Below are 23,548 nucleotides of genomic sequence, written 5' to 3'. Positions count from 1 at the left end.
TACATAGTTCTGTACATCGTTAATATGTAAGATGGGACTAACTTTATTGTCTTTTATTGTCTTTTTGTTGTGATATCATTAGTTAGTTTTTGTTTGTTAGAGTGGAGTTGTGGCCCTTGCGATTGTTTTACTGTTGTTTTAGAATCATAAGTACGAGGAAGTTTTCTAGTTTGTAGTGGGTAATTCAATAGGTGATTGTAGTGGGTAGTTCAGCAGTTGATTGTAGTGGGTAATTCAGTAGGTGATTGTAGTGGGTAATTCAGTAGGTGATTGTAGTGGGTAATTCAGTAGGTGATTGTAGTGGGTAATTCAGTAGGTGATTGTAGTGGGTAATTCAGTATGTGATTGTAGAGGGTAATTCAGTAGGTGATTGTAGTGGGTAATTCAGTATGTGATTGTAGTGGGTAATTCAGTAGGTGATTGTAGTGGGTAATTCAGTAGGTGATTGTAGTGGGTAATTCAGTAGGTGATTGTAGTGGGTAATTCAGTATGTGATTGTAGAGGGTAGTTAAGTAGGTGATTGTAGTGGGTACTTCAGTCGGTGATTGTAGAGGGTAATTCAGTCATTGATTGTAGTGGGTAATTCAGTAGGTGATTGTAGTGGATAGTTCAGTAGGTGATTGTAGAGGCTAATTCAGTACGTGATTGTAGTGGGTAATTCAGTAGGTGATTGTAGTGGGTAATTTAGTAGGTGATTGTAGTGGGTAATTAAGTAGGTGATTGTAGTGGGTAATTCAGTAAGTGATTGTTGAGATTAATTCTGTATGTAATTCTAGTAGGGAGTTCAGAATGTGATTGTAGGTAGGTAGTATTTAGTAGTTTAGCAAATGATTGTTTTTCTTGTAGTTTAATTTTGTTATATGAGATCTATATTTATTTTTTCTTCACTTGTACCTGATGTTAGCTAGACTCATTGATAGGCAGAGCCTTGTTTGTCCATAAAAACAATGTCAGGTTGAGTTCACTTAGTTTTAATATGTTTCAGTTTACAAATTCGGAACTCTTTCAGAATTGAAAAATAAATAATTTAATTTGTTGCACACAAACAAATCGCTGTCTTTTATGTCAATATACAATAAACTGCATAGGAAGCTAATATGGAGTCACAAGTTATATCAATTTAAAAAGATCAATAATAAATTACTTGCGTGATTATGTATGAATCATCTTGTTATCCACAATACTGGCCATGCGATATGTACATATTTAAATGTTCATTACTATATCTTATGATTAATTGTAATTGCAGAAACGTATAACTTCAAGTGAGTTTTGTTTTAAATACCTCGGAGCTATTGTCTCAGAAGCAAACCCGAACTACTGGCCCGAATTTCATAGTCCACAGCAGCACTAGCAAAACTCGAAACAATATGGGAAGACAAAGGCATAGCCTCGACACCAAAGTCAGACTGATACGCTCCCTGGTCATGGTCACATTCTTAAATGCTTGTGAGTCTTGGACGCTGACTGCAGAGCTAGAGAGGAGGATCCTAGCATTGGAATTGAGATGCTATAGAAGGATCCTGGGTATCACATTTAAAGACCGCATTACAAACGAAGAGATTAGAGACAAGGTTCCTGCAGCCATTGGACCCCACGATGACCTGGTAGCTATTTTTAAAAACACGGAAACTAAAGCTCTATGGCCATATTACAAGGTCTTCTGGGCTTGTAAATACCTTCCTTCACGGAACAGTACCCGGAAAAAGAAGAAGAGGCAGAAGGGAAAGCGATGGGAAGACAACATAAAGGAATGGACGGGCCTACCATTGATAGAGGTTCTATCCAAGTCAAAAGACTGAGGAATGTAGAATGTTTGTACATTTTGTTTGGTGCCCCATTGGTCCAACAGATTGACTAAATGAATTATCGTAAGAAATGTCCATTAATGTATGTAAATATTTTATCCGGGTGGGCGATCAAAGCTTAAAATGTTCTTAATAGTGAAAGCAGAAGGTTTGGTTCAATATAGTTAAATTCAAATGTTTTTAATTAATAAAATATTACAGACCGTTAAAAAGTATAACCCCTTCTTCAGATCATTGGCCTTAAAAATAATCACTTGGATATATAACGAAACAATCTCCCTTACATAATATTTTTTAAGAATGCAGTTTGGCCATGCTAGCACAATCATACACCATATGAACGCTTTCATTCTTCTGTTTCCTGTATGACAACAATTGAGACAGATTATGTCGATGTATTAATAGCGTTTGACGCTAAAACATCAGAGCTTTAGTCAGCGTGGTCATTTGGCGTTAATTACTCAAAGTGAAATGCGGTTGAAACAAAATGAGTTTTAAATATTTTTTTTATAAAGATCACATGATAATACATTTCTTCTTTGGAGGCTCTACCAGGGCCTCGTGCTGTGGTTGAAGAGGGTCATCTACAGGGTCCAGTGTGTGTGGGTAGTGGTCATCCATGTCGCCAGGGGTGGGCAATCTCTTGCGATCTGGCATTTGTTTGAAGTCATCGTTTGGATACCCTAGAGAAATTAAAAACTACGTATCAGAACTAATCAATATTTTGAAAACTTGATGCTTTAAATGGGTAGAAACTATAAGAGCTCAAATTAAAATATCAGTCTATAACTGGTATCTGCTTCTTATCTTATAGATTACAGACGTTACTTCAAAAAAGAAGATAATTACGTTCTAATTTCATGTGTCAATCTAGTCATGCATGTCAATCAATGACTTAAACTTTGCTAAGTCGTTGGTTTTCCTGGCTGATTCAGGCAACCCACTCCATTCTCTAATGGTACTAAGGAAGAAGGAGAACTTGTACGAATTTGTTCCAGCGTACGGAATAATAAATGTGTCTCTATGTGTCTTTCTGAGTATTTCATTAGGTTTTGTTTTGCTATTTATAAACTATGGCTGCCGAGGACAAACGCAGACGGCGAAAAGAAAATCTAAATCGACCACCTGCGGACAATGGTTATGCTTGCCCTGAATGTGGCAAAATATGTAGGTCTCAGCTGGGACTGCGCAGCCACGGGAAATACTGCATTTCTCAATAATCTTCGGACTCGAAGACTAGCCATATTATTAGTATTAATTGCTACTTAAATTTATATTCTTCTGTCCTGAAGTGTATCTAAGTTTAATGACTTGACTAATGGTGCTAATCAAATAATAAATATCCCACAACCATACTCTAGTTACTGTATGTTTTCTTGAGTTGGGGGATCCCAAACAGAGAATACATATAATGCTTCAGAGTGTCAGGTAGATTACATTGTGCGACTTACTTTCTTTCCAGAAACCAAATAAAAATCCTGGGCCTGGAGCTTCAGGTTCTCTGTAAGGAAAAATTAGTTTTCTTTGTGAGTGACGAATTCAAAATGAATCAAATATTTTGTAAGCAATTGATCACAAATCAATGCTATAAGTAAATAAATCACATAATTTTTTTTCATATTGAATAACATTACTATATTCTATAAATTTCTTGATTATTACTGATAATAATGTTGATATTAATCAATATCTATAATAATATCCTTGACCTGCTTTACTTACTCTGGTTCTTGTGGTGGCGGCGGCGCCTTTTGTAGGGGTGGGCGTCGTTCTATTTTGGGAGTGACAACTCTAACAGGGATAAACAAACAAAATATAATGAGAACACTCGGACACCAAAATGACATTTTAAAAAAAGTATTTATGTACTTATTGTTATTTATACTATCTATTGGGGAGAATATCTGGGATTAATCTTTCCATGCTCTAATCCAGGATTCAGATTTCAAGTTATCTAGAGAGTTGAGTCAAAGACTCTTGAAACTCTTGGCCAATGATGGTTCCCTTTCCACCATTCCTTCGAACAAATGTTCTGTCTGGAAGAGGTCCAAGCAGTTATAACACAACTATCAATAATCAGTGGCTTAAAACCCACTACGATAGACACAAGACCGAAGGCCGAGCACACTGTGGACATCCACAATTTTCCTTTAATACCACCCTGTGGGATTCCGCCACTTATTTCTCTCTCTTGAGGAGTAACATGTGGATAACGACAAAGGTTGGTGGAGCTCTCTTTCAATCCCCGACCAGTGCAATGAACGTAGTTCCTCGGTACTCCATAGAGAATCATGTTTTCTTAACGTATCAATCTAATCGTCTATAGGAATGGCTATGCTAACACGGAATAACACTATAGAACCAATGGATCTCAAGAAATCGAGTTCATTGCACTTGGTGAGGACGAAAGAAGGACTCGCTGACCATGTGTCATCCAGCATGTGGTTCTCCCAGGGCTCGCACGCTGCACTGGCACGGTTCTGTACGGTTGGAGTGTAGGGGTAGGAAGGATTCCATCGTGGTGAATGGGCCAATAAAATCATCATCTACAGATCTAATCGACATGGAGCCTATAAAGAAAGGAAATGCTGGCCACTACCTTCTGGTCAATAGTCTCATGGGCTACTCACAAAGGGTTAAACCACTACATCTATCACCTGACTGATAATTCGATTTACTGCTCAGTTAGAAGAGCACGTTGACCTTTCTAAAAATGTGTAAAGGTGTCGCTAGATCATAACATGACTAACATGGGGGGTGGGGGGGGGGACTCTTACAAGCAGGCTACTTCTAGTGTGACCCAATATGTGACGTTAGATGTGAATGCTCCATAACTTGGTATTTCAGTACTTTAAACCTTGGTTTCATCACAACATACTTTTCTTACATGTGCCGACCTTTCAAATAGTTAATTAGCTACAATTAGAAAACGCTAAAACAGTCGACATGTGTCTATTTAGCTTTCCTAGCGATGGCTCTCTATTGCCCACAGAGTAGATAGTGTCGTAGGTATAGCTTTATATTGTGTTCAGTTGATATTACATACTATTATGTCTAGCTTTACATAATCTAAATCTTACCGAGGTTTTGGTCTAGCCTTACATTGCCTAAACTAAATCTTACATAGGTTTTGGTCTAGCTTTACACTGCCTAAACTAAATCTTACCGAGGCTTTGGCCTAGCTTTACATTGCCTAAACTAAATCTTACCGAGGTTTCGGTCTAAATTTACATTGCCTAAACTAAATCTTACCTAGGTTTTGGTCTAGCTTTACACTGCCTAAACTAAATCTTACCGAGGCTTTGGCCTAGCTTTACATTGCCTAAACTAAATCTTACTGAGGTTTCGGTCTAAATTTACATTGCCTAAACTAAATCTTACTGAGGTTTAGGTCTAGCTGCCTAACTAAATCTTACTGAGGTTTTTGTCTAGCTGCCTAACTAAATCTTACTGAGGTTTAGGTCTAGCTTTACATTGCCTAAACTAAATCTTACTGAGGTTTCGGTGTAGCTTTACATTGCCTAAACTAAATCTTACAGAGGTTTTGGTCTAGCTTTACATTGCCTAAACTAAATCTTACTGAGGTTTCGGTCTAAATTTACATTGCCTAAACTAAATCTTACTGAGGTTTAGGTCTAGCTGCCTAACTAAATCTTACTGAGGTTTTTGTCTAGCTGCCTAACTAAATCTTACTGAGGTTTAGGTCTAGCTTTACATTGCCTAAACTAAATCTTACTGAGGTTTCGGTGTAGCTTTACATTGCCTAAACTAAATCTTACAGAGGTTTTGGTCTAGCTTTACATTGCCTAAACTAAATCTTACCGAGGCTTTGGCCTAGCTTTACATTGCCTAAACTAAATCTTACATAGGTTTTGGTCTAGCTTTACACTGCCTAAACTAAATCTTACCGAGGCTTTGGCCTAGCTTTACATTGCCTAAACTAAATCTTAGTGAGGTTTTGGTCTAGCTTTACATTGCCTAAACTAAATCTTACCTAGGTTTTGGTCTAGCTTTACACTGCCTAAACTAAATCTTACTGAGGTTTCGGTCTAAATTTACATTGCCTAAACTAAATCTTACTGAGGTTTAGGTCTAGCTGCCTAACTAAATCTTACTGAGGTTTTTGTCTAGCTGCCTAACTAAATCTTACTGAGGTTTAGGTCTAGCTTTACATTGCCTAAACTAAATCTTACTGAGGTTTCGGTGTAGCTTTACATTGCCTAAACTAAATCTTACAGAGGTTTTGGTCTAGCTTTACATTGCCTAAACTAAATCTTACTGAGGTTTCGGTCTAAATTTACATTGCCTAAACTAAATCTTACTGAGGTTTAGGTCTAGCTGCCTAACTAAATCTTACTGAGGTTTTTGTCTAGCTGCCTAACTAAATCTTACTGAGGTTTAGGTCTAGCTTTACATTGCCTAAACTAAATCTTACTGAGGTTTTTGTCTAGCTTTACATTGCCTAAACTAAATCTTACTGAGGTTTTTGTCTAGCTTTACATTGCCTAAACTAAATCTTACTGAGGTTTTGTCTAGCCTTACATTCCCTAAACTAAATCTTACCGAGGCTTTGGCCTAGCTTTACATTCCCTAAACTAAATCTTACCGAGGCTTTGGCCTAGCTTTACATTGCCTAAACTAAGTCTTACCGAGGCTTTGGCCTAGCTTTACATTGCCTAAACTAAGTCTTGCCGAGGGCTTTGGCCTAGCTTTACATTGCCTAAACTAAGTCTTACCGAGGCTTTGGCCTAGCTTTACATTGCCTAAACTAAGTCTTACCGAGGCTTTGGCCTAGCTTTACATTGCCTACAGTTGAGCTTCTTACACCCGTGTAAACAAAGGCTTCCGTACTTCCACAACATGTAACTTAGCAATCCCAACATGGCGGCACCCAACAAGGCCGCTAAGATAATCCACCACAAGTTATCCTGTAATCAAAATACAATGTTGGATGAACGCTTTAGAAAGTACTTTCATCACCTTTAAACACAGTACATTTAAACACAGTACATTTAAACACAGTACATTTAAATACATTGCATTTAAACACATTACATTAAACACAGTACATTATGCACATTACATTTAAACACAGTACATTTAAGCACATTACATTTAAACAAGTACATTTAAACACATTACATTTAAACACATTACATTTAAACACAGTACATTTAAACACATTACATTTAAACACAGTACATTTAAACACATTACATTTAAACACAGTACATTTAAACACATTACATTTAAACACAGTACATTTAAGCACATTACATTTAAACACATTACAGTTAAAAACGTCAATTTTAGTCATGTAACATTTCAACAAATTGCTTAGGAAAAAAAAATAATTTTCCTCATCTGTCACTGGTGATGATACTTACAACTGATTTGGTGACCAGTGGTGCTGCTGTCGTCGTTGTGGTCGTCGTGGTGGTGACAGTGACAACTGGTGCTGCAGTAACTGGAGGGGGTGTAGTCGGACAAGGCTGGAGATAGTGGGCAACAAGTTATACCATTTACACATTGAATTTACCGATTAAAAATAGCTCTGGCCTAATTAGCACATTTGGTGGAGAATTTAGCGCATTTTAAGGCACATTTAGCCCCTTTTGAAACAATTTTGGTTGGGTACATTCCATAGCCATAACCGTGACTCATAAAATGAGGTCAGTGTTTCCCAAACTGTATTCCGGCACCCTAGTGTCCCGCGAGGTCTGAACAAATGTCCCGCGAACTACTGAAATAATTAACTAGTAGGCCACCACATGAATTGGTCTCTCTAAAAAACTAACAAAGTGTTCCGCTCGGGATGTGCGACGTGCTCCGTTACGGAGAAAGTTTGGGAAACACTGGTCTAGAGGAACATATATTACTTCTAGATTGTAACTTTTTTCCCTCCTAGAAAGACACATGAGGATAGAGGAACACGTTTTTTTGTGTGACTAGAGAAATAGAAACATTTCTTTATTTCCTTATCAGCAATTAAACGCTTAGATTTCAACGGGATTCTTTTCATTGCCTTTTGGTTTGGAAGCCTCTGAACTCAGAGCTCCCTCAAGGCATGTGGAATCAAGTGGGGGAAAAGCTGGCCCTTGACTGTTCCCTAGGGCGTGGGGCCGTCTGTTTTGGGTGCAATTGTATCAATTGTTTGTCAGTGGTGCCCAAAATAAGGCCCGCGGGCCAGATACGGCCCAGCGACGTACTTCCATCCGGCCCGCCGAAACGTCGGCTCAAAATATAGGAAATTCCCCCCCCCCCCCCCCCAAAAAAAAATGTTCAAAATGTATCTTTACCTACGTTAGGACCTTTATTTTTTTCTAATGGATTACTACCAAGGCATTTAACATTTGTGCGTTCATGAAATAGGACTATAGAATCTATTTGGAAAAGTGACTGAATCTTTAATTTTTGTTGAACATGATACCATTGCTAGCCAACATGTTTGTTTTTATAAAGAAAGTCTGAAGCTGTTTTAAAAAAACAAAAAAACAACAAAATATAAACAGAACTTACGCCATTTTTTTAAGTATAAAAAGAAAATTTAAATATCGCAATAATTCAATGTAAGTACTAGATCCTCGGGTTTGAAATAAAATAGTTTCAAATCAATTTCATTCAGTTTTTGTATCTTTTCCATCATGCGGCCCGCGACAGTAATGTTGGAAATTAAAATGGCCCGCAGATTGAATTAGGTTGGGCCTCACTGATTTATGTCACAGGAGCAACTTGCCTGCAGAAGTAAGAGACTCAGACGTTCTCGGGACACGGAAACATTCGGTAACGCGTTTCCCCTTACAGACCTTGCGATCTATGGGGGCAGGTGATGTAAAATGTAAAGCTCATCTGATTCTATTAACGAGGGTTTTACGTGGCGAGCACAACGACCAACCGCCTTTACCTTTCCCCAACTAATCGCAAGTACCCATTTGACATCCCAGTCTTCATCAGAATTCGAACCAAAGACCTCCAGTTCGGAAGCCAAGCGCCTTACCGCTCAGCCACCGTATGACTTTTTATCATCACCGTGGATCACCAGAAGACGACCTCTGAAAGAGACAATTTGAGAGCTGTCACCAAGGCCGTGGGACGCACAATGGAAACTCAAAGAAAAGCCCTTTTATAAAGACAGGCGCAGAAGACAAAAAAAGAAATAAGGTTGCCGGTATATAACGGCTTTGTCCATAGCTATAGGCCACAACTGTATGTCACAGCTATATGTCATAGCTATAGGCCACAGCTATATGTCTCAGCTATATGTCATAGCTATAGGCCACAGCTGTATGTCACAGCTATATGTCATAGCTATAGGCCACAGCTGTATGTCACAGCTATATGTCACAGCTATAGGCCACAGCTATAGGCCACAGCTGTATGTCACAGCTATATGTCATAGATATAGGCCACAGCTGTATGTCACAGCTATATGTCATAGATATAGACCATAGCTGTATGTCACAGCTATATGTCATAGCTATAGGCCACAGCTGTATGTCACAGCTATATGTCATAGATATAGGCCACAGCTGTATGTCACAGCTATATGTCATAGATATAGGCCACAGCTGTATGTCACAGCTATATGTCATAGATATAGACCATAGCTGTATGTCACAGCTATAGGCCATAGCTGTATGTCATAGCTATAGGCCATAGCTGTATGTCACAGCTGTATATCACAGCTATAGGTCACAGCTATAGGCCACAGCTATAGGCCACAGCTGTATGTCACAGCTATATGTCATAGCTATAGGCCAAAGGTGTATGTCACAGCTATATGTAAATGCTTTAGGCCACAGCTGTATGTCACAGCTATATGTCATAGCTATGTCACATACTATTGTAAAACACTAAACTTATTTATGCACTTTTACAAAGTATTATCTTATATTAACAAAACGCTATAATACACTTGTGTAATGACGAAATAAGATACTAGCACACGAATAACATTAACAAAACATTAAATTACAGTATTAATATTCGTAAAATAATAACACACCTTAAATGACAGGCAGAACATTTGGAACACATCATGGGGAACACATCATGAGGAACACATCATGAGGAACACATCATGGGGAACACATCATGGGGAACACATCATAGGGAACACATCATGGGGAACACATCAGAGGAACAGATCATGGTGAACACATCATGAGGAACACATCATGGGGAACACATCATGGGGAGCACATCATGGGGAACACATCATGGGGAGCACATCAAGGGGAACACATCATGGGGAACACATCATGGGGAACACATCAAGGGGAACACATCATGGGGAACACATCAAGGGGAACACATCAAGGGGAACACATCATGGGGAACACATCAAGGGGAACACATCATGGGGAACACATCATGGAGAACACATCATGGGGAGCACATCATGAGGAACACATCATGGGGAACACATCATCGGGAACACATCGTGGGGAACACATCATGGGGAACACATCAGGGGGAACACATCATCGGGAACACATCGTGGGGAACACATCATGGGGAACACATCGTGGGGAACACATCATGGGGAACACATCATCGGGAACACATCATGGGGAACACATCATCGGGAACACATCGTGGGGAACACATCATGGGGAACACATCAGGGGGAACACATCAGGGGGAACACATCATCGGGAACACATCGTGGGGAACACATCATGGGGAACACATCGTGGGGAACACATCATGGGGAATACATCATGAGGAACACATCATGAGGAACACATCATGAGGAACACATCATGGTGAACACATCATGAGGAACACATCATGGGGAACACATCATGGAGAACACATCATGGGGAACACATCATGGTGAACACATCATGGGGAACACATCATGAGGAACACATCATGGGGAACACGTCATGAGGAACACATCATGAGGAACACATCATGGGGAACACATCATGGGGAGCACATCATGGGGAACACATCATGAGGAACACATCATGGGGAGCACATCATGGGGAACACATCATGGGGAACACATCGTAGGGAACACATCATGGGGAACACATCATGGGGAACACATCATGGGGAACACATCGTAGGGAACACATCATGGGGAACACATCATGGGGAACACATCATGAGGAACACATCATGAGGAACACATCATGGGGAACACATCATGAGGAACACATCATGGGGAACACATCATGAGGAACACATCTAGACTTACCGTAAACCGGACACTGATAACTGCTGGATTCACGCTCCGTAACGGTCCTGGTGTCTGACCACGGTCATAGGCGTAGGCGTTGAAAGTGACCACAGATCCCGCGGGTAAAGCCTGGACGACTACCACCTCACCTCCGGTTCCGACCTTGACACTGCCACCAGAACCTCTGGAGGAACAAAAATAAGTATTTATAATTATCGCAATGTCTTCAATTCTGACGATAAGGGTTGGATGACCAAGAAGAAGGGACTTTGTTGTAAAATGTTTTACATGATTCGGATGTTCCTTCAGAGTTGAAGATAGTTTACTTCCTAGTCCAAACCTCCCGCAGGACGACGGGGGATGGGAGCGGGCAGGATTTGAACCCTCGACCATCGATAAATCCGAACGACAGTCCAGCGCGCAAACCGCAAGACCAGGCGCACAGCCATGTCACCCTTACGAAGCAAGTCAAGGGACTAATGATGATAATAAATATAAGATTTAAATATGAAATTGGAGAGTTTTCACAAAGGGTTAGGTTTACGGTACACTAGGCATACAACGGTATCTTCTTATCTTATATAATACAGACGTTACTTCAAAAAAGAAGATGATTACGTCCTACGCGTCATGCATTTAGTCATGCCTATTAACCAATGACTTAAAATCTGCCAAGTCACTGGTTTTCCTGGCTAGCTCAGGCAACCCATTCCATGCTCTAATAGCACTAGGGAAGAAGGAGTATTTGTACAAATTTGTCCTAGCATATGGGACGAGGAATGTGCCTTATTATTAATTAACAGATCTTTTTTTCATTTAAATTACATTGTGAGAAATGTCGTTACACCAGTCAACTTACTCGTAATAGATGACGTTGTTCTGTTCACGTGACGAGTCTCTGTCAGTGGCTGTGATTGTACCAAGCTTTGCCCCTGTAAATAAAATATCTAAGCTTTGAAGAAGTGCAGTAGCCTACACTGTAGATTTATTAGGGATAATGCACATATACCCACCAAAAGAACGCAGTGAAACAGTCAATAACAGTCATTAGACCAATTTCCTTCTTCCTCGTTCTCATTGTTATGTTGGAGTGTTCATATGACTAGACCAATGCATGATACTGCGCAGTGGTTTCCTAATCAGGGAGCTCTCCATATAGTTTTATTACTATTGGGGTGATTTGGGGCCAGTGTCTTGTACGGGCCTCTTGGTAAAGAGAGCCGCTTTGGAGGACATGGTCAGCATTCTCTGGTGACACTCCACATGGGCAGATTTCACTAGTTCCAATTTTGACCAATGAAATCAAAAAACTATTTTATTTGTTACTTTACGTACTTCCAAAGTACGAACAACCTTTTTTTTTTTTAGCGTCTGCACTACGTGCAATAGAGATCAATAATCAGGAACATAAAAACGGGACGTGGCATGTGCTTTTGTGTTCCCTCAAGGAACGGGGAATGAAGTGGAAAAAAAATTGGCCCATAATTTTTCCCTAGGGCGTGGAGTCGTCTGTTTTGGTGTCATGAAGCAAAGATAATTATAGGCGGCAGCAAATAAACAGATGGTTATAGTTGGCATCATATAAAGAGAGTGATTATAGACGGCAGCAGATACAAACACAAGACATTTCTAAAGCAAATGACAATGCAGCTATCACAGCCATCTTCCAGTACATAGGAAATGAAATTGTTTAACTTCAAACGCGAATGAGAAGCTTGCGACTAGATTTTGTCACTCCTGTGTAACATTTGTAACATTTCATCTAGTATATAACATAACGAACATTTCGCAGTGTGAAATTCATCATATACCCGTATATAGGACAGTAATTTATAGGACTAGAACTGTTGACTTCAATATGAATATTCATCACATATATAGGACTTTTTTGCACCCTCTTAAAATTACAGAACAAAAAAAACGAAGAAGAAAAGTATTTGATTATTTTTTTTACATTTTTAAACTTTAATGCTGAATTTATTTTTAACAATAAGAAATTAGCAACATGAAAACAGGATGTGATACGTGATTTGGTGCTCTTTCTAACTGTGCATTATAGTCTCATGTGACAGGTTTTACCAGTTAAAGTAAAGTTCCCCTTTTAGACCTTGCGGTCTTCATGGTAGATGATATTAAGGTCCTCTGTTTCTTTGGCTATCGGATAACGAGCATGGTGTTATGTGGCCAGCACAACAATCAACAGCCTTTACTTTCCCCAACTAAAGTAAGGTACCTATTAGAGTTGGGTGGACTCAGGGCGTACTAAAAATCACGGTATTTAAAATACCAGTCTTCACAGAGATTCAAACCCAGAACCCCTGGTTCAGAATCCTTGCGCCTAACCACTCTGCCGCCAGACTGCTTCACATATAGTGATCTACTAATATTTAAGTAAAAGTAACAACAGTCCCACCTCCTTCCCCTTCACTTACCCGCCGCTGTACATTCTGTGGCGGCATAGGTGTATGCCTGCTGTTGGTCAAAGATGGGTGCGTTGTCGTTACAGTCCAAAAAAGTGACCCCAACAGTTGCAGTGCTGGAGAGTCCGCCCTTATCTGTCACCTAGCAACAAAGCAAAAGTCTAAGTAATGTATTGATTACGTCATAAACTCATACAGACAGGGCCGGATTTAAGTATGTGGATTTCCAATTTGATTAGAGTAACAAAATTAGTCAAATCATTAAACTTAGAGACACTTCAGGACAAAAAGAATAAAATAAGAATAAAAAGTAAAGTAGATATAATACATAAAACACTAAACCATAACTTACAAATAGAAAAAACAAACTAATGAAATACTCAGAAAAACACAAAGTGAGGCACATTTCTTATTCCATACGCTAGAACAAATTTGTACAAGTGCTCCATCTTCCCTACTGCCATTTGAGAATGGGATTGGTTGCCTGAATCAGCCAGGAAAACCAACGAATCTGCAGAGTTTAAGTCATTGATTAACTTGAATGACTAGATTTAGACATGAAATTCGTAGAACGTAGGACGTAATTATCTTCCTTTTTGAAGTAACTTCTGTAGTCTATAAGATAAGATAAGATAAGATAAGCAGATTCATTAGTTCTTTAGGTCAATCAAGCCAGACAGTAACTTCAACGTATGTAAACAGTAAAACTTCAACTGGGACATTGAGCTGAAGATGAATCCTCTTGGATTGGAACTGGGACATGTGGACATTCTGGCTAGGAATGTAACAGAAGCACGTAAATGTCACGCTGATTTAACCGACACCAATCGTTATAGTAGGCCTGTGACGTGGCAACGCGCTCTCGGTCAAAACTGCCCATAGGTTGTGACGTTGCAGGTCGGTGTTCAGGCCTTCTAAAACTATTGGTCTCGGTTTAACTGACCAACTGGGGGAAAACAAATGCCTTACCAGGACTGTGTAAGTGACCGTGGAGGTCATCGCGCCCTTGTCCACGTCGTAATCAATCAAAGTCTTCAGCCAGCCCGTGTTCCTGTTGATGCCGAAACGTCCATTCGTGTTGGACATGGTCGAACTGAGTGACCAGGTCTGAGTGTCCGGCGTGTCAGGGTCGACAACTGTGTAGCCTGGGTCGAACTCTTGCTGCAGTGTTACACGTAATATAACGCTATTTTGTGAGCCATACTATTGGTCAATCTGTCTCTATAAGCTTAACACATTTTAATAAGAAAACATAGAAAGACATCCCGCTTTTTAAAATTAACCAGATCCTGAAGTGCAAAGTCCCCTTTCCCTCTGGAGCCAAACATATTTATTTACTCATTTCATCAAATCAAATATTGTGACATAACAAGATAAGGATTATTTCCATTAAAAAAATAGAACATAACATCAAATCTTGCAACATTTAAGAATAACTAGACATATGAATTTTACCAACGGTACATTTAAATAGACATTTAAATTAATTGATCTACTTTTTTTCCAGCCGCTAAATCTTTGTTTGGGTTGAATCTCTCATAGATAGTTACTTTTCAATTATAATTGTGTTCTACATTTTCTTCTGAACATTCTAAGCGTTTTAACATGTAATACAATCTTATCTTTCAAAAAATAATTAAAGAGGTTGTCCTAACGTTTGAAATACGTATATATGTTCTTTAATTTTGCCTCTCAAATACCTGTGTCAATAAAAATAGCACAATAGAATAGAAGATTAGTAGATGGTCCTCTGGACCACTACATGCTTTGCCATATCTAAAATGCCTATAAAGCCGTTGACTGCTACGGGGTTGCTTTTTATTTCCATTTTGAGAATCTGCATCTGTTTAAAATAAGGTTTTCTTTAGGCCTCAGATGTTGTGTCTGATTCCAATTTAAAATCACAATTTTAATTTCACCTCAGATATTTAGCGTAATAGAAAAAGAAGCCGTTTCAACTGGAATTAGGAGAACGTGAATAAACAGTGTAATTACCACGCCCTCACAGACTTCCACGTTGGTCCTGCTTGGGGTTATGACCGGTTTCTCGTTCACGTCTGTCACCTAGTGGACAATTAAAATAGGAGAAATGGGTAGGTCAAATCATTAACCATATTAATTCAGCTTATACAAGAGCTTTAATCAAGAAGCTAAGTTTCAGATAGATACCACATTATGAGAGTTCGTGTGTATGAGTCTCTTAACCCTTAAAGTGCTGAGCTGTTTTACAATGAGTGCATACAAAATGGAATTACAATTCCGATATTTAGAGGCTAATCTACCAAACGCGTTTTAAGGGTTAATGTGTACACTGTTTCTTTTTTAATATATATAGTTATTGGTTTATTTTAGGAATTAGGTGGCCAGAAAAGATAACTACTATCGATTTGTGGGAGAGAACTAGACAAAAGCCCATAGCCCAAGACATGACAAAACGAAAATTGAGCTGGATAGGACACAACCTGCGAAAACCAGCTACCAATGTTGCAAGGCAGGCACTTGACTGGAACCCACAAGGAAAGAGGAAAGTGGGGAGACCTAAGCAAACCTGGAAGAGGTCAGTCATCAGTGAAGCTGAGGGTACTGGAATGACATGGGAGCATATGAAGAAAGCTGCTCAGAACTGAGTTAGGTGGAGAGGTGTGGTTGAGGCCCTATGCTCCCCTGGGAGTGCACAGGATTAAGTCAGTCAAGTCATTGTTATAGAAGTAATGCTGAAGTGAATACTTGTAGTGAAACTGAATGCTCATATCTCACACCACATAAACTACTACATTATACTAATTATAGTTCGTCAAATAAAACTTCTTACATATAAGACAACATATAAAAAATATGATTAACCAAATTAAAACATATGTGATTATTCATCACTATACAACATAAGACTTGGATTACCACATCACAGATGGATTATCATATCAGAGATTTTTACCGCATCAAAGATGGATTACCACAACAAAGAATTTTTACTGCATGAAAGATGTGTTACCGCATCATCGATGGATTGCTATATCAGAGATTTTTTAACGCATCAGAGATGGATTACCACATCAAAGATTTTTCACCGCATCAAATATCGATTACTGCATCAAAGATGGATTACCACATCAGATATTTTTACCACATCAAAGATGGATTACCACATCAGAGATGGATTAACACATCAGATATGGATGTATTGCACCCATTTCAGAGATGTATTTTCCACATAACACACCTAGACAATGAAACATCAAGAAAAGATTGTTAAAAAAGAAGAATGGATTTTTTTTTTATCATGGTACATGGAATAGGCCCAGCGGCATTTCTTGACGTTCAAAGGATAGAGGTGTTAGTTGTTTGTTTCTGAGATGACCGACCTGTCGTTTCAATGGCAGACCTGCTAGGTCCATAACATCATCAACTGACCTTAATTCTGAGTGTATAGGGCGGGGATGGACAGTTTCCGTCTGTGGCCTGTATGGTCACATCTGTCTGTCTGAGGCTGGCCTGCTCATAGTCCAGTGCTTGCTGGACATCGACGTTGAGACTTTTCCCTGTTGGACATTTAAAAAAAAAACAGTAAAGGTCGGAACAACGCCGTAGATAAATATAACAATAATAGATAATAATAATATAGATATAATATTGGTTTCCAAATAGATGAACACATCAATAAGTCAGTTATCAAGCTGAAATGGTTGCAACACATCAAGTGTCAAAGGTTCAGGCAGTGGCGTGGCAAGGTACCCGAGGGCCCAGGTTCAAGACTATAATATTGTTATAACCCTAGTGGCGGACTGAAAGGGTTAATGTGTGTGCGGACACACATGATTCAGGCCAATCACACAGGTCAAAGGCTGTTGAACAAGGGACATTACTGCTAGTTCACGCAAATATGACCCATGTTGTGGTCATTTGATCGAGAGCCTTCACGGACTAGCGACAGTGTGTAACAACAGACAGCTGAGTCCAGGACAGCAAGCAGTAAGGACTGTGTGCTACAAAGTGAGTCCTTGAAATTGTAGCTGTACGAGTCTAGAAGTAGACAGAAAGACTTGCAGTGTTTAGCAGGCAGTTCTATTGTACAAGAAAGCATTTGAATTTGATGTGGCCAATTGTGTTGTATTGGCTTTTCGTGTAATTGTAAATAAACCGCCACCTTGTTTATTGAAGCTCTTGTTGTCAAGTTCTTGTGTTAGATGTGCTGTTGTGTTTAGCAGTGTTTGCAGAAGGCCTGATAGAGAAGAACATAACAATATGTTGGTGCCGACCCCCCCCCCCCATAAGACAAATTTAGTGTCTGCCTAAAAAATCGAGTAGTTTGTATATTTAACAAAAAGGCATTCCAATGTAACTAGTTTTAAATCGGCCTTATACAAGTACAAAGAATCATCCCCAAGGGCTCATGTGGGCCCCATTTGGTCATGAGTCATGGGCCCAAATGCAACGGAACACTTGCCATGGTTGTTACGTCACAGGCTGTGGGCCCTTCATGGTCTTGGACCCGGGTTCATTGAACCCCTTCGCACCATGGATGCTACGCCACTGGGTTCAGGCCAAACGAAGTCAACGAACTTTGACAATTTCAAAGCTTCTCCCTGTCTGATAAAAAGACGTTTCTTGTATTTAATGTAGAGGCTAATTGGATTAGTTGCGATCTCAGTACTGACATTGCTTGTATCCATGCAGGCTAATTTAAATAATTTCTCTGAAATATTCATTAACAAATAACAAACATGAAACAAGTTGTTGACTACACGATAATTAATCCAGTAAAAAAAAAGATCGACTTTTGGAGCTGTTTACATTTTTAATAAAATACTCTGAAAGACACAAAGATAAAGGCACATTCCTCGTCCCATATGCTAGGACAAATTTGTACAAACGCTCCTTCTTCCCTAGTGCTATTAGAGCATGGAATGGGTTGCCTGAGCCAGCCAGGAAAACCAGTGACTTGGCAGAATTTAAGTCGTTGGTTAATATGCATGACTAAATGCATGACGCGTAGGACGTAATCATCTTCTTTTTTTGAAGTAACGTCTGTATTATATAAGATAAGATAAGATAAGTGTGGCGAGATATTATTGGTCAGATCTGCTTGCTAAGTAGGTCACTTACCGTCCATCTTGTACTGCGCAAGGCCCGCGGCGTTGGTTGATGACGTAGTGTAGGTCACTTTATCCCCTGGGTTTCCGTCTATTATGGCCATGGTATAGGCAGTGGTCAGCGAATGGTCTTCAGGTATCTGGATGGTGGTGTCCAGATTCGACGCAGTCGGGGCTACGTTGGGATCTGTGTATTACGAAAATGTGTACAATAACTTAAAAGTTGAAGAGAGACAGAGAGAGAGAGAGAGAGAGAAAGGGGAAGGAAGAGGAGGAGAGGGAGAAAGATGGGGAGATATTGAGATGGAGAGAGAAAGAGAGCGGGTGGGGAAAGGAGAAATAGAGATAAAGGAGTAGAGATAGATATAGAAATGAGGTGTAAGAGAAATAGAGAGAGAGAGAGAAAGAGAGAGAGTGAGAAAGAGAGAGAGAGAGAGAGAGAGAGAAATAGAGTGAGAGAGAGAGAGTGAGAGAAAGAGAGAGTGAGAGAGATGGAGAGTGAGAGATAGAGAGAATGAGAGAGAGAGTGAGATAGAGAGAATGAGAGAGAGTGAGAGTGTGAGAGAGAGAGAATGAGAGAGAGAGAGAGAATGAGAGAGAGAAAGAAAGAGAGAGAAAATGAGAGAGAGAGAGTGAGAGAGAGAGTTAGAGAAAGAGAGAGTGAGAGAGAGAATGAGAGAGAAAATGAGAGAGAGAGAGAGAGAGTGAGAGAGAGAGAGTGTGAGAGAGAAAGAATGAGAGAGAGAAAGAGAGAGTGAGAGAGAGAGAGAATGAGAGAGAAAATGAGAGAGAGAGAGAGAGTGAGAGAGAGAGTGAGAGAGAGAGAAAGAATGAGAGAGAGAAAGAGAGAGAGAAAAAAAAAAGAGAGAGAGAGCGCGTACACAGGAGCACATTCGGTATAGTGAAATTTCACATTTAAGTTCAGATGCCTGGAGCAACAACCCAACAACGACCTACTTCACTCTAGTCAACACAGTTTTTAACTCCTTCGCTCCTAATAGACGATACCATCGTTGATTTTACCTCATTAAATTAAATTAATACTTAAATTTATACACTTTATCTTGTGTTATATAAAATGAGCATGCATTTCCCGTTGGTTCTATACCAAATAAAACATTTTCTGATAACAAATGACAAAGTCATTGAAGCGTAACCCTGGAGTGAAATAGTAATACGCGAAATGAAGAATTCCGTCGCAGAGTGGAAAAATAATTGCGGAGAGAGAGAGTTAATTAAGAGATGGGGGTTAGAAGCAGCCGTGAAACGGCAGTAAATAAGAATAGATCATTGAGTCACGTGACTTACTACTGATGGGCATGTCAATGACCTGCGGTCCAACGGAACTGTGTCCGTCTGTCATTGTCACTTCGAAAGTCACCGACGACAAACATTCTTTGCTGAGATCAATCAAAGCTTTTATCTCGCCTGTGACTGAAAACAAAACAAAACAAAACAAAAAAGAACAATTAGTCGCTAACTAAAGTTTCAAAGGTCGTTACCTTCAGTTGAGCTACCATGATAGCATTTTAGCACTTGATCTGCGGAAGTAGTTTTTTTATAAGATTAAAAGTGAAAGCGGAAGTAGTTTTTTTACAAGATTAAAAGTGAAAGCGGAAGTAGTTTTCATCCCCTATTGTTATAACCAAATTTGTCTACTAACATTACTTTCTTCTACAAGAGAGTTCGGGCATCAAATTATTAACTAGAAAAATATGAGAAATACTTTTTAAAAAAAAAAGTTTATAGTCAGCGTGATTGTATCAATTAGTTTGGATCATGTAATTAAATGTGTGATAGATCTAGACTAACAACCAGGGCCGGTCCTAACGACTGCGGGGCCCTATGCGAAACGGATTGCGCGGGGCCCAGTCTGGTAGGGATAAGGATAATACGGGAAAATTGCTTTTTATTCATTCTTTACCAAGTACAATACCTCGATCAAGTTAACTTTACGAGCCTTGCGTGTAGCGAAGTCATACAGTATATTATCAAAAATGTTTTTCCTACATAGATCACTCTCAAAAGCCTTAGCAAGTATTGCCAAATTGTTCAATCTATCTTCGTGAATTGTTGACATCAAGTAATTGAATAACACCTCAACAAACAACTTTGTCTATTTTTACAGGAGATTTCCATGAGCCCGTGGAAAATCAGGAGGCCGCGGGAAACTTGCAATATGAGTTATAATGCTTTAATTTAATATTATATACCTAAAATTAGCGCGGGGCCTATGAAAGTGCGGGGCCCACTGCGGCCGCATAGGTTGCCCTTGCTAACAACAATAAATCTGTGCGGTTAGAAATATTTTTACCAATGGACCTCATTCACCAATCGTAAACAAACAACATTTAGTCACGTGATTCTATATATCTTCTAAACAAATTACGTAATCCATAGTGGCTGTCACGTGATACGTATTTTTTCATTGTTTTATCAATATTATGACGTGGCTAAATGTGTTTATTTACGATTGGTGAATGAGGTCCATTGTATTCGTTTAGCGCTATTTCATACTTTTAACTTTCCCAGTACGTTGTGGTCCTGTCACGTGACTGGACCAGTTGAGAGAATTGAAGGGGAGCACACATAGACATAAATAAATATAGACTGGAAAAAGGAAGTAGCTTCATGTAACTTGAAAACATGTATATCTATTGTATTCGGATTTCCGAAATATGAAAAGTTGCATGATCTTCATTCTTAGAGATTAAACAAAACTACACTGCCTCCTTATTCACAATATATATAGGTGTGTATAGATATGAATACTTAACTTTTATACTGCTCATAAATGCTGTATAATAAAGGACACAAAATTGCAAGTCACAAATTTTCGTTTCATAAAACTCTTTAATTGGCCAGTCTATATTTATTTATGTCTATGGGAGCACAGCACTAAAACATTACAAGAAAATTTTTTGATTGGCTACTTCTGGAAAACACTCACGTGGGTTGATCTGGTAATTTTTGGCAGACGTGGCCGGGAGAACGTTCATAGAATACGTGATGTCATCATCTTCGGGGTCGATACCGTCCACCTGATACAGAACTGTACCCGCTTTAGTAGTGGGGCCATCCTTTGTCAAAGGAACTGGGGAATCGATTTCAAAAGGAATTTAAATAACATGTAAAATATTTATTTTTAACATAATAGTAAAAATGTTTTTATTTATAAAGGGGGTTAACAAACTGTTCCTTCAGGGAACAGTACCCGGAAAAAGAAGGAGAGGCAGACAGAGAAAGCGATGGGAGGACAACATTAAAGAATGGACGGGCCTGCGATTGAAAGAGGTTTCTAACTAAGGCAAAAGACAGGGAGTAATGGAGAAAGAGGAGGCGCGGTGGCTGAGCGGTAAAGCGCTTGGCTACCAAACCGTGGGTCGGGGTTCGAATCCTGGTGAAGACTGGGATTTTTAACTTCAGGATCTTCGGGCGCCTCTGATTCCACCCAGCTCCTGGCGTTAGTTGTGGAAAAGTAAAGGCGGTTGGTCGTTGTGCTGGCCACATGACACCCTCGTTAACCGTGGGCCACAAAATCAGATGATCTTTTCATCATCTGCCCTATAGACCACAAGGTCTGAAAGGGGAACTTTACTTACATACTTAATGGAGAAAGACGGTCGACGGGTCTTGCTTGGTGCCCCAACGGTCCAACAGGGGATAGGTAAAGGTAAGGTAACAAACATAATATAAGCTCATAGCGTTATAATAACATAACAGACGAGAACATACGAGTTAAAACGACAAACTGATCTAAAGAAGTTTTGAACACAAAGAAATACAACAAACAAATAGATTTATTGAAATGAAGAACTGATACGAGATGTAAGACTAAGACTAAGACTGCTTTATTGATCCTTATGGAAATTTGTTGTGATTACAAGGACTCTTTTCTCATATAAAGACAACACAACCGAAAAATACACATAAATACAACAGACACAACATAAAGAGTTCATTCAGCGACGACACACAGGTATCTTGGTGCATTTCATGTTCCCTGATCAACGAGTGGCGGTGATAGAGTCTGACCGAGTGAGGTACGAACGAGTTTTTGTACCGCTCCGTTCTTGTTTTGATTGACAGCAGTCGCCCACTTCGCCACGACCTGGCGTAGTTCTGATGGAGAGGGTGGCCGTTGTCTTCCAAGATTTTCTCGATTTTTCTTAGGCACTTTTGTTCAAAAAGTTCCTTTAAATGTGGTAATGTTGTGAGTGTAATTGTTGATGCTTTTTTTTAATGATTGTGATTCTGTTTCCCTTTTTACTGTGAACGGGGAATCAAAAGTAGTGGATGGTATAGATTGTGACAAATATTATGACGCCATAACATCCTCTTGTCTTGGAGCCTACCGCTCCTCTGGACACATCATTTGCATAGATGGGAGGTGGGGAGGGGGAATAAGTTGTGTTGGCAGCATCGTTTGAGACCACTCTTTTATAGGCCTGAACACAGACTTGCAACGTCACAACCTGTGGGCAGTTTAAACCCAATAGCTCCCTTTACCACGTCTCAGATCTCTACGACGTGGAAACGAGCTATTGGTCCAAATCGCCCACAGGTTGTGACGTTGTAGGCCAGTGTTGAGGCCTTCCATATAACGAATGGTCTCGCATCGTTCCTCCAACCACATCATAATGCCCAGACTTTCATTTCAATCCAAAGTCTCTTCGTGACTGAAATACATCATTCTTTGTTCATCTATATCAGCGGTTCTCAACCTTTTATGCTCGGCGACCCCTTTTTAAAATCCTCCACTTAGCCGCGACCCCCCCCCCCCACGCACACACAGCAATTGAAGAATAGACAATAACAATCCATTTTTTCAATGGTCTTTGGCGACCCCTGTCAAATCGTCAATCGATCCCCAAGAAGGTCGCGACTCACAGGTTGAGAAACCCTGATCTATATATATATATATATATATATATATATATATATAGTTCGTCCATCGTGGTTCGATGATGACCACTTTGTCATCCAGGGGGCTGAGTGGTTAAGCGCTCGGCTAATGAACCTGAGGTCCTGGGTTCAAAT

General features: G+C 39.6%; 1 protein-coding gene across 1 annotated transcript in view; it reads right to left on the bottom strand.

The window, feature by feature from the left end:
• Positions 1-1,011: 1,011 nt before the first annotated feature.
• LOC106074436 (protocadherin-like protein) overlaps positions 1,012-23,548 on the bottom strand; it is a 31,792-nt gene continuing 9,255 nt past the window's right edge. Inside the window, exons 5-18 of the mRNA XM_056015978.1 lie at positions 21,459-21,602; positions 19,817-19,942; positions 18,522-18,695; positions 16,830-16,957; positions 15,414-15,482; positions 14,388-14,579; positions 13,431-13,560; positions 11,858-11,930; positions 11,017-11,182; positions 7,196-7,300; positions 6,588-6,736; positions 3,531-3,599; positions 3,260-3,309; positions 1,012-2,491 (exon numbers count right to left, since the gene is read on the bottom strand). Of these exons, the coding sequence (XP_055871953.1) occupies positions 2,325-2,491; positions 3,260-3,309; positions 3,531-3,599; positions 6,588-6,736; positions 7,196-7,300; positions 11,017-11,182; positions 11,858-11,930; positions 13,431-13,560; positions 14,388-14,579; positions 15,414-15,482; positions 16,830-16,957; positions 18,522-18,695; positions 19,817-19,942; positions 21,459-21,602 (1,742 nt within the window). The 3' untranslated portion in view covers positions 1,012-2,324. The remainder of the gene's footprint in view (positions 2,492-3,259; positions 3,310-3,530; positions 3,600-6,587; positions 6,737-7,195; positions 7,301-11,016; positions 11,183-11,857; positions 11,931-13,430; positions 13,561-14,387; positions 14,580-15,413; positions 15,483-16,829; positions 16,958-18,521; positions 18,696-19,816; positions 19,943-21,458; positions 21,603-23,548) is intronic.

This window comes from Biomphalaria glabrata, chromosome 17 (assembly GCF_947242115.1).
Source record: "Biomphalaria glabrata chromosome 17, xgBioGlab47.1, whole genome shotgun sequence".
Classification (NCBI taxonomy): Eukaryota; Metazoa; Mollusca; class Gastropoda; family Planorbidae; genus Biomphalaria; species Biomphalaria glabrata.
This window is presented reverse-complemented; position numbering and strand designations above follow the sequence as displayed.